General features: G+C 43.7%; 1 protein-coding gene across 1 annotated transcript; it reads left to right on the forward strand.

The window, feature by feature from the left end:
• Positions 1-347: 347 nt before the first annotated feature.
• On the forward strand, positions 348-872 carry LOC147417437 (uncharacterized). The gene has a single exon (XM_086506485.1). It carries the CDS (start codon positions 348-350, stop codon positions 870-872), a length of 525 nt encoding a protein of 174 aa, XP_086362611.1.
• The last annotated feature ends 11,586 nt before the right edge of the window (positions 873-12,458 follow it).

The raw sequence follows: 12,458 nt of genomic DNA on the forward strand, positions 1-12,458 counted from the left end.
CTTTGGAGCGGTTTACACATTGCGGTGAGTTGATGGGTATAGGTTGAAGCCACTAGATTGCTTCACGGTTGTACATACCAAGTCACTTGGGCTGCGTTGGCCTTCAACTGGGAGTTTGTTGATATTCAGGCCAACTGGCCGGACATCCCACTTACTACTAACCCATCTACTAACATAACCATTATACACTTATTCTTTAATATAATAGAATAAGGAGCTGCATGATAACGTTGTTGTGAGCTCCACCCAAAGCAGGTCTCTCTCTCTCTCTCTGCTCTCGCACTTGCACTCGCATACACTTCCCGCGGTACCTTCATGAAGGGCTCATTGATTGTATATATGGAGCTATGCAACACATTCAAGATTACAATAGGTTTTTTAAGGATAGAGGTATCCTTGCTCCTCGCAGTAAGGAGGTTGATGCCATTAATGACTTGGCCATGGGTAAAATGAGAGGAATATTCAAGGAATATGTGAGTGCAGACTCAGTATGTTCATCTGATTGCAGCAATATTCTTTATACAACTAAATGTTTGAATTCTCTTGAGCTTGGGGGACGTTTTCCACCACACTCTTTGCAATTGAAAGAGAATTCCCCAATTATGCTTCTTCACAACTTGGATCCTCGACAAGGTTTGTGCAATGGTACAAGGTTGATATGTAAGCAGTTTCACCATAAGATTATTGATGTAGAAGTAATCACTGGGTCACATACTGGAGAAAGGGTATTCATACCCAGAATAGACTTTATTATAGGGGCTTCTCATGGATTACCTTTTGAAATGAAGCGTAGACAGTTTCCTATGAGGCTTGCATTTGGAATGACAATCAACAAGGCACAAGGTAAAACACTCGAAGTTTTGGGTTTGTAAATAGCTACACCAATTTCACTCAGGGTCAGCTATATGTTGCAATGTCCCGTGTGAGATCTTCATCTGCCATAAAAATAGTTCTTGATGATGCTCAAAGATCCAATATAAGTGAATCCACAGAGCCACCAATGGTTTACGCTAGAAACATTGTGTACAAAGAGGTTTTACAACTAACAAATATTTAAGGTTTGATACAAAAAAACATATATGTTATTTTTTCCTATTTTTTTGATTCTAATTCAATATACTTGTATTAAGTATGGAGCCTGATTTACCCTTGTAATTTTCTGTGGTAAAAGCGCACATTTGTAAGGCCCCCATTATGAGGAGAAGCCATCGTGCGTGAAGGAAACTCACTCACCGGAAACCAAAATTTTCACGAACAAGAATCAGGGGCAACTTTAGGGGCCTCGGGGGCAGAGGTCCCCGAGACTTTTTTTCCCTCGCCGGAATATTATGGCCGGACAGCGGCCGAAAAGTGGTCGGAAAACAACTGTCGGTTGGCCGGTGGTCGAAAGTCAATGGCCGGTGGCCGGTGGCCGAATTCAAAAGTGGACTTGTCTTCTCAAGGGCGGCCACACATGGGCGGATTGGAGGGTCCGATTTGGACTTATTCACACAAGGGCGGCTACACATGGTTGCCTCTCATAAGAGAGGGCAGCCCTTTTGGCCTATAAAAGGAGGCCATTTCTACACACATTTCATAGTGTAAAGTTGATGCAACAAGGTGAGTGTGAGGTGGTGAGAGTGAAGCAAGGCGGGAGCTCCATTAAGGGTATAATCCCTTTGTAAACTACTTCTTGTTTTGAAGTACTAAAGCCATTGAGTGGTTGCTTTCCCGTGGACGTAGCCCACATTGGATGAACCACGTATATCGTGTGTACTCTCTCTCTCTCTCTACTCTATAATCTCGTGTATGTAAATCTGTCTCTCTCCATTAAGTAATCTACTCAATTATCTATTTAGCTACGTCTTATTTCCTAACAACTAGTATCAGAGCAAGGTTTGCTTGTAGCTAAATTATCTCAAGGAAAGGATTCCTTGAATTGAGTGGGAGTTATGGCGGAGGAAGGGAAGCTCAAGATTGAGAAGTTCAACGGCAAAAACTACCAACATTGGAAGATGCAGATTGAAGACTATCTCTACCAGAAGGACCTCGACTATTTGCCACTAGGCGGTCTTGCAAAGAAGCCTGCAACGATGGCAGATGAAGCATGGATTGTCCTTGATCGAAAGGCCCTGGGAACAATCTGGTTAAGCTTGGCGTCAACGGTGGCCTTCAATGTTTCGGAGATGAAGACCACGGAGGACTTGATGAAGTCACTTGACGACTTCTACGAGAAACCATCGGCATCCAATAAGGTATTTCTTATGAAGCGCTTGTTCAATCTAAAGATGACAGAGAATGGTTCAGTTGCAGAACACCTAAATGACTATAACACAAACATAAGTCAACTTCGATCGGTGAAAATCAATTTCGATGACGAAGTGCGAGCTCTCCTTATATTATCATCTCTACCGGATAGTTGGGACAGCCTTGTGATGGCTATAAGTAATTCTATCTCTGGTACAAATACTCTTAAGTTTGATGATATTGTGGGTGTTCTCCTAAGCGAGGAAATACGAAGGAGAAGCACAGGAGAATCATCAAGTGCTGCATTGTCAGTGGAAACAAGAGGAAGGCCTAAGGAGAGGTTCAAAAACCAAAAGGGTCGTGATCGCTCAAGACGGAGCAAGTCACGCACAAAGTCAGTTCTTGAATGTTGGAACTGTGGCAAGAAGGGCCACGTCAAGAAGGATTGCTGGTCCAAGAAGAAGAAGGAGACAGAGTCTCAAGACAACAAGCCAACATCGGAGGCCAATGTGGCAAGTAAAGTAGAGCAAGATGCTCTAATTCTCTCATTAGACAATGTGTCTAATTCCTGGATAGTAGATTCCGGGGCTTCACTCCATGCGACACCACACAAGCAACATTTCCAAGACTACACCAAAGGTAATTTTGGGTATGTATACTTGGGAGATGATGAAGCTTGGGAGATGATGAAGCTTGTGAGATTGTCGGCAAAGGTACAGTTTCTGTCAAAACTGTTAACGAAAATGAATGGAAGCTTAAAGATGTTAGGTATGTTCCTTCTCTTCGGAAAAATTTGATCTCTACAGGACAATTGGACGATGAAGGTCACAACATTGCATTCGGAAACAAACGGTGGAAGATCTCAAAGGGATCTTTGGTGGTTGCCAAGGGAGAAAAGGTTGGTACACTTTACTTGTGTACTGTTAGCACGCAACCTTCAGCTTGTGCAGCAACTACAAAAGTTGATAGTGCGGTGTGGCACTATCGACTTGGGCATATGAGTGCCAAAGGAATGCAAATCCTTCAAACAAAGAAGCTTCTACCAGGTTTGAAAGAAGTGGACTTCGAGTTCTGTGAAGATTGTGTTTATGGTAAACAAAAGAGGGTAAAATTTCAAAAATCGGGAAATGAAAGAAAAATTTAAAAACTTGAGTTGGTTCATTCTGATGTTTGGGGTCCTGCAAGTACACCATCACTTGGTGGCTCATTGTACTATGTAACATTCATAGACGATGCGACTAGAAAAACATGGGTTTATGTCATGAAGAATAAATCCGATGTATTTTCCATATTTCAAAGGTGGAAAGCCTTTGTGGAGAATGAAACAAGTACCAAGGTTAAATGCCTCAGATCCGACAATGGAGGTGAATATTGCAGCCAATCTTTTGAAAGCTTTTGTGCTAGCAATGGCATTCAGAGGCAAAGGACAACCCCAAGGACACCTCAACAAAATGGGATTTCGGAAAGGATGAATATGACAATCATGGAGCGAGCACGAAGCATGCGGCTACATGCAGGCCTACCGCTTGAGCTTTGGGCGGAAGCTGTAAGTACGTCTGTGTACTTAATCAACCGGTCACCCTCAAGGGCATTGGATGGGGGAGTTCCAGAAGAGGCATGGACAGGTAAACCGGTGAATTATGCATTTCTCAAAGTGTTTGGGTGTGAGGCTTTCATGCACATAGATAGAAGACTAAGATCAAAGCTAGATGCAAAGTCCAAAAAGTATTTCTTTATTGGCTATGGAGAAGGTGACTTTGGGTATCGCCTATGGAATCCTGAAGATGGTAAAATCTTAAGGAGTAGGGATGTAATTTTTAACGAACAAAATATGTACAAAGATTACTTGGAAAGAAAACAAACAAAATAAACAGGTGATGAGTACATGGAGCTTGAGGACGATGAAGACTCAAGGACTGCAAACGATGACAATGTGCAACAACGTCAACCAAATGAGGAGCCTCAACCTATTCCTCGAAGATCTACAAGAGCAAGTAGACCTCCAGAAAGGTTTGTTCCTTCCTTCAACCATCTCTTGATCTCAGATTCTGGAGAGCCGGAATCATACGAAGAAGCTATGTAACATGAATCCAAAGAAGAATGGACGAAGAGCATGCAAGTGGAGATGGACTCACTACATCGCAACCAAACATGGGAGTTGGTTGAGTTGCCTAAAGGAAAGCGGGCACTTCAAAACAAATGGGTGTACAAGGTGAAGGAAGAAAAGGTACAAGTCTAGGCTTGTGGTAAAAGGGTTTTCTCAAAAGAAAGGTATTGACTTCAATGAAATATTTTCTCCTATTGTAAAAATGAACTCAATTAGGCTTGTCTTAAGCCTTGTGGCTGCTCATGATCTAAATCTCGAGCAAATGGATGTAAATACGGCATTCCCTCACGGTGACTTAGAGGAGGAAATCTACATGCTTCATTAAAAGGGGTATGAAGTAAAAGGTAAGGAGAAAATGGTTCGCAGATTAAAGAAGAGTTTGTATGGTTTAAAGCAAGCATCAAGACAATGGTACTTGAAGTTTGATTGATGGATGTTGGATCATGGATTCACAAGATGCAACTCGGATCACTGCGTCTACACGAAGAATTTGGGAGATGGGAAATTCATCATCCTAATGTTATATGTTGATGACATGTTGATTGCAAGTGCTAACATGCAGGACATCAAAGACCTAAAAGAGGAGCTGTCTAAATCTTTTTCAATGAAAGATTTAGGTGCTGCAAAGAGGATACTTGGTATGAAAATATCAAGGGATAGGACGAAGAAGACAATAAAGCTATCTCAAGAAGATTACATCAAGAAGGTACTAGAAAGGTTTGCAATGCAAAATGCAAAACCAGTTTCTACACCTTTGGCTGGTCACTTTAAACTAACGAAGGATATGTGTCCAAAGACACAAGAGGAGATAGCCTATATGTCTAAAGTTCCATATGCTGCAACAGTAGGTTCTCTAATGTATGCTATGGTCTGGACAAGGCCAGACATTGCACATGCAGTGGGAGTTGTGAGTAGGTTCATGGATAACCCAGGTAAAGAGCATTGGCAAGCTGTGAAGTGGATACTTAGGTATCTAAAAGGGACAACAACAAATGCTTTGTATTTTGGAGGAACTGATATTTTTCTAGAAGGGTATGCTGATGCAGATATGGCAGGTGACAAAGATACTCGAAGGAGCACTACTGGCTATGTGTTCATAGTTGGAGGCACAGCAGTAAGCTGGGCTTCAAAGCTGCAGAAAGTGGTTTCACTTTCTACCACGGAAGCAGCGTATGTAGAAATGACGGAGGCAAGCAAAGAAATTCTGTGGCTTCACAGATTCTTAGAAGAGCTTGGATTCAAACAAGACAATTGTGTCTTGTACAGTGATAGCCAAAGCGCTATCCATCTTGCGAAGAACTCAACCTTTCATTCAAGGACAAAGCACATTGAGGTGAGATATCACTTCATACGCACTCTTTTGGAAGAGGGACAACTAAAGCTAGGAAAGGTGCATACAAGTGAAAATCCTGCAGACATGTTTACAAAGGTGGTCAACAAGGAGAAGTTGAGCTTTTGCTCATCTTCAATCGGCATTCAAGGATAAGAAGCCAGAATGAAAAGCAGTCACAGGTTTGGTTTGGAGATCAGTCTCCAAGTGGGAGATTGTTAAGTATGGAGCCTGATTTACCCTTGTAATTTTCTGTGGTAAAAGCGCACATTTGTAAGGCCCCCATTATGAGGAGAAGCCATCGTGCGTGAAGGAAAATCACTCACCGGAAACCAAAATTTTCACGAACAAGAATCAGGGGCAACTTTAGGGGCCTCGGGGGCAGAGGCCCCCAAGACTTTTTTTTCCCTCGCCGGAATATTATGGCCGGACGGCGGCCGGAAAGTGGTTCGAAAACAACCGTCGGTTGGCCGGTGGCCGGTAGTCAATGGCCGGTGGCCGGTGGTCGAAAGTCAATGGCCGGTGGCCAGTGGCTGAATTCAAAAGCGGACTTGTCTTCTCAAGGGCGGCCACACATGGGCGGATTGGAGGGTCCGATTTGGACTTATTCACACAAGGGCGGCTACACATGGCTGCCTCTCATAAGAGAGGGCAGCCCTTTTGGCCTATAAAAGGAGGCCATTTCTACACACATTTCATAGTGTGAAGTTGATGCAACAAGGTGAGTGTGAGGTGGTGAGAGTGAAGCAAGGCGGGAGCTCCATTAAGGGTATAATCCCTTTGTAAACTACTTCTTGTTTTGAAGTACTAAAGTCATTGAGTGGTTGCTTTCCCGTGGACGTAGCCCACATTGGGTGAACCACGTATATCGTGTCTACTCTCTCTCTCTCTCTCTCTCTCTCTCTCTCTCTCTCTCTCTCTCTCTACTCTATAATCTCGTGTATGTAAATCCGTCTCTCTCCATTAAGTAATCTACTCAATTATCTATGTAGCTACGTCTTATTTCCTAACAACTTGGTTGTCTGTGTTTTTTCTCAACAGAAGCTATCAATGATAATGGAAAATCGATCTATAGTTCGATATATATTGGGACAAGCAAACAAGGCTAGGACATGTTTCTGAGAGAGAGGTGGGACAACATAGACCTTTAAATGCAGTGTCCTCACTTAATTTTGGTTGTGACGGATGGTTACTGAAATTATATACAATAGATGACACAACATTGGACCGGGCATTCCACGTGTAAGCTTGAGTTTTTTTTGGGTCTTTGTCATTCTATTTTTCGCTGTCTCTTATTGAAGGACTATAATTGAAATAATTGAGGGAATTGGAAGAATTTATTGTGTTTTACCGATAGCTTTTGGGAAAGTTCTCTTCTTTTTTGTTGCCTTGTGGCTCCTTTGCCGGAGTCTCACTCAGCATATGTACATAGCACCATTGGAGGTACCGCGGTTGTACCAAAATGTGATCACAAATAATCGTCACAAACACACACACACACACACTTGATTCAAACCAAATCATGTATGCTATGAGAGTGATGTTTACTTTTGATGCTTTCTTTCTTTACGTCGCCGTAGTCAACTACTCCGTTGGAGGCGGAGTCAGTCTCGCTCGTGCACATATATTTGGAAGTACACCCTTATCCTCTACATGCCTACAAAATAATTATGTGCCATAAAATGTACAACAATTCAAATAAATTGGGAATGTGGCAAATCATTTTTACACTCTCAAAAGGTTGCACGTCATGATAACCAAAAATTAAAGCCAAAGCCCAAACAGCCATGGTATTTGGATACTTTTTAGCAAGATCAATGGCCTTGCTTGAAAATTTAACAATGTACCACATAGATTTGGTTTTGAAGTAGGTATACAAACAACCAGAGAGACAATAAAGCATGTAGATGAAAATGCAACACTGTATTACATGACTCCTGGGCTTTACAAAGGGGAAGGGAAGGGAGCGAGGGGGAAGAGGGGATGCTTGTGCCATTCTGTTTCAATTATTGTGCTTCCTCCAAGTCCCTCCTCGCTTGCCTCTGTTTCAATCTGGGAGGGCGTCAGCGATAGAGGGACATACACAGAGCAAGGGCTGCAGGTTCTTGATAACAACTGAGGCCCCTATCATATTGGAACATGCCGCCATCTTCATTTTCGGAACATGGTATGCCATTTCATGTCACACCAGGATATGAAACTTAAGCTACACTTTTCCGTCAGCAAAAGGTTGATAGCTAGGCAAGAGAGCCCTCGCCCCCCCCCAAAACAATTCCTCCTTATGTAGAGAGAGAGAGAGAGAGAGAGAGAGAGAGAGAGAGAGAGAGAGAGAGAGAGAGAGAGAGAGAGAGAGAGAGAGAGAGAGAGAGAGAGAGAGAGAATTGTTGTTGAACTTGTTGGCTGTCAAGAGCTGTAGCAAGAGAGGCAGGATCGAGAGGTCCTAGCGAGAAGACCTCTTGCTACTGTGTCCAAGAGAAGCGCCTTGCACCCGTGGATAGTTGCTTTGGAGCAAGGATGGCACTACCATATGTAGGTGATGATTCAGAGCTAGAAGTGGCTGAGGTTGATGATGAGTGTAGCAAGTTGCAGCCGATGAGCAATCGAAGCGTAGAGTAGCGAGGATAGGCTGGTAAGAGCAATTGTGGTGAATGACGGTGTGACTGGTGCATGTGGATAAGGTGGAGCGAGTAGCATTGAAACTAGGTGCAACATGACATGAGTCGTGACTGCGCGAAGACGGACGGAGAGAGAGAGAGAGAGAGAGAGAGAGAGAGAGAGAGAGAGAGAGACGCCAATGTCGACACGGGTAAATCGAAGTCTCATGATAAATATAGATGTGATATCACAATAAAATAGCATGTTTTTTGAAAAAAGTGTAATAATGAATTATTTTGAATATAATATAGTTCAAAAGCATAAAAAATAATGTTTGACACAATGCTTAATGCCTTTTGTTAAAGAAAGAGGTACACGTGTAAATACCCTCACACAAAGGTCTAAAAGAAATAATAATAGAATGTTTATTATTATTAACTTACCACGTGGCACTAATAAGCCACCTTTATCCAATGGTCTAGAGATGCACCCAAAATCCAACCTTTACTGAGCACTACTTATGTACTTATGTAGGTCAAAAATATAAGCATATAATTGGATGAAAGACAATTGGCTATGGGTGTGAATTTTGTGAGAACCAATAAGCAAAGGGATCACTATCAATCATCGACCTCCATAGACAAGGTCTATCGAATAGTGTTGAAGGAAGGAAGGAGGGGGGGGGGTTCTAGTCACCAAATTATTATTGGCTCCTTCCCGGAAAGGCCACACAAGGACATCTCTTTTTGTCTCTAGAATTTGTTTCTACTATCTAGGCCTTTCTCACCTTCACTATTTTTTTTGGCCTGCTGAAGAAAAGGCCTTAGTGTTGGGCTTGGTTGGGCGTCCTTGACGGATGGCGTCCACATGGACGGCCAGTAGGTTTTTAGTTTTGTGTGAAGGCGAGGGCTGCAGGACAACATGACCTCGATGTGATAGAGGAGGAAAACAAGGGCAGGCCTCTTCTACTCTCGCACGCGCACACATATTGTCACACATAGGCACTCTCTCTCTCTCTCTCTCTCTCTCTCTCTCTCTCTCTCTCTCTCTCTCTCTCTCTCTCTCTCTCTCTCTCTCTCCCCCCCAGAAACCGGACGGCCCGCACCTTCTTGCATCAGTCTGGTCTACAGCTTGCCCCCTTTCACCCATTATAACTTGGTCGTCAAATCCTCCTAATTCGAAGACTTCAGAATCGTAGCGTCGATGCAGCTTCTCCAGCTTTGCTTGACTAGTGTCGATTTAAACCGTTCAAGTACCAAGGTCAAGCTTGCTACAAGCTATGTAGCAGGCAATGTTGTTTCTTGAGCATCTTTCTCACGTCGACCTGCAGATATCACAGTACATCTAGGGGGTGTTGATTATTAATGGGGACTTTTGTCAACAACTGGCTTTCCTTCTCGTTGTCTCCTTACTTGGCAATAGAGGAAAGATCCCCTGCGGAGGAAGCTGCATCTGTCGCTCATCATAACGCTATGCATGGCACAGGAGGTGTGTACAGAGGCGCTCACCTCAACCTTTATCAAAGCAACGATCATGATCATCATCAACACCAACCGCCAGCTCAGTTGCATGCGGAAAGTTTGAGCTCTCCTTTGAGTTCTGCCTGCTACAGTAGCGGCTGCACATCCGCTTCCTTATGCTTTGCTTATTTACCTGCAGAAAATCATGGCTCCTTCACCTCTCAGATGCTTGATATTGCTCGCATCAGGCCACATTCAGCAGGCACTAGTAGTCATGAAGCTGTCATAGAAGCTTTTCCCAACTCGTTCTCTTCATCTGGTAAGCATTCATGGTCGTTTAGCAATTTCTTCTCCTCATTTATCTGCGTCAGTGTAAGTAGCGACTCCCTGAAGTAACTGTAATTAGTCACTCCTTGATCACGCTTCTTTGATCCTTAATTATTCCTGCCTCTTAAATTAAGACATCGAACATCCACAGCGCCTACCAACAATGTGCATGCAGTTTTCTTGCTTCCGAAAATCGATTATTACCTTTGCGCGTTGCTTCGCGAAGCTCCTTCACTCTCACCATGCTTTCTCTTCTGGCCTTCTATAGTTATCTCTCGCATACACAAATCTGTCCTTATGCCGGCTAAGCTAGTTTACCTCTTGGCTGTCTTGCACCTAAGGTTCGAGGCAACTCGTGAATTAAAGGAACTTAGCAAGTATTTGTACATGCAGAATGGCCTCACTTTAAAGCTTTGGACCAGTTTGCACCTGTGCAGCCGCACTACCTGATGAACACAGGTTTGGTAAATATGGTAGGAGGCAACGGCGATATAGGCTGCGATTTAGAAGATCGTCACGATCCTCGTCAACACTATTTCCAGGCAGAGGCAACAAGTCATCCGAGTAATATATTGGCTCTCCAGAACTTTGGTGTGCGAGTGAAGACAGAAGATGGGCCTAAGTTGGAAGACTTCCTAGGATCTGGAGGGCCAGATTATAGCCATGCGGGAAATGAAAGCATGTACTATCATCACCCTCATGACCATTCCACGCTGGAGGTTGGGATGATCATTACGATGTACAGTCAAGCAAGTTTCTTCACTTGCATGGCCATCAACCCAATCCCACGACTAACTTTCTTCATTTCCCACCATTGCTGCATCCTCAAGCTCCTTTCGTGGTTGACAATTTGTTGACGACAAGCACTGTTGCAACGAGACATGGCTCCATGGTTATGGAGAGTTGAGGAGTGCATTAACATTGTGGAGAAGGCGTGCGAGTTTACGTTGCTGTCACCTGACGCTTCCGCTAGCTCACGTGTGGTTGCAACTCGTCTCTCTTTCAATCTCTGACAGGAAGCCCTCTTCTCGGCATTGCCCAGCTTTGCCTACCACAGTGCACGCTCTCTCTTCGCTACACACACGCGCGCATATCCACATGCCCTTTCTCTCCAACATGCACCCGTCTAGAGGTAAGCACAATTTCATCAGATCAGGCAAGCATATTGGCATTTTATCCCCACGCAAATCCTACATTCTTGCTGAGTTAAATCTTTTCAAGCTTTAGACTACCTCTCTATCCAAAACTTGTACCTTATTTGTATGTCTTTGAGCTGCTCAGCTTAGCTCAATCTTCTTTTTGATCCTTGTAGACCAAGATCATCATCATCATACAAAGCCAATTCTGTATTGTGCGCTTTCTAATTCAGCTGTATGACAAATTATGGATCCTTAATTTCAACGCAAACCAATTGAAACATAAATTCTAGTGGCCATGGGGGGCTTCTTGGGGCTTAATCAATGCTAATTTGAACATTCTGGAGAGATATATTGGGAGCTCTTGTTAAGAAGGCCACTTGATTTAAAGATGATGGAGATGGACACAGAGATGGAGATGGAGGAGGTGCGATCAGAGGAAAGAGCTATGTATGGGCAAGGAGGTGGTGCAAGTGAGGAAGGGGTGCTCTGCTCAGGGGGTGCGAGCGACGAGGGATTTGATGACGAGCTGTCTATGCTGCCGCACCGCACCAAGGTCATCGTGATAGGCAATAGTCGAACAAAATCTACCCTAGTTGGCCTGCAAGGAGTTGTGAAGAAGGCGGTTGGCCTTGGAGGCTGGCATTGGCTCGTACAATGCCATGACATTATGTCTCATTGCATTATCTTGGGAAGGTCTGCTTCTGCTTATCTGCTTTGCTGTGTTGCATTGTCTTGACAGAAAAACAAACATCCCCCATACCACCTCTGTCAATCTTTCAAGGCCTCTCTCTCGCACCTGAATTCCACATTTTAATTTTCATGTTTAGATTTTATTATGCCTTTGAAGTAAGCATTCTCTCAGCTGCATTCATCTTTAAACAAAAAATTACTAATCATCTCCGCAGGCCATCGTGACTCCTCACCTTGTTTAGCAAAGCTGAGAAAATAAAGCTTGTGAGGACTACTTTTTGTGTGCTTTGGATTTTCACCAAACATGACATCACAACCCTGCTCTCCCAAAGGAAGCCTTGCAACATCAGGGACAAAAACCTTTACTACACACACAACCTCTATGAACATCGGGGTGCCACCCATGCCACTTTCTAACACCGAGGACTGCTGGAGGGGATTGGCAAAAAGGGCACGCAATTTACCCCCTAGTTTAACCCCTCCCTTGCTCTCCCAATTGTAGGGGGTTGAACCTAGGACCTCGTGGTTCCCACTCAGAAGCCTTATAACCATGCCATGCTATTCGTGAGTCATGTGCACAAGCG

This window comes from Adiantum capillus-veneris, chromosome 30 (assembly GCF_014529385.1).
Source record: "Adiantum capillus-veneris isolate H3 chromosome 30, ASM1452938v2, whole genome shotgun sequence".
Taxonomy (NCBI): Eukaryota; Viridiplantae; Streptophyta; class Polypodiopsida; order Polypodiales; family Pteridaceae; genus Adiantum; species Adiantum capillus-veneris.

Coding starts and splice junctions, on each gene's coding strand:
- LOC147417437 (XM_086506485.1), top strand. CDS start 348: ATGCAACACATTCAAGATTACAATAGGTTTTTTAAGGATAGAGGTATC.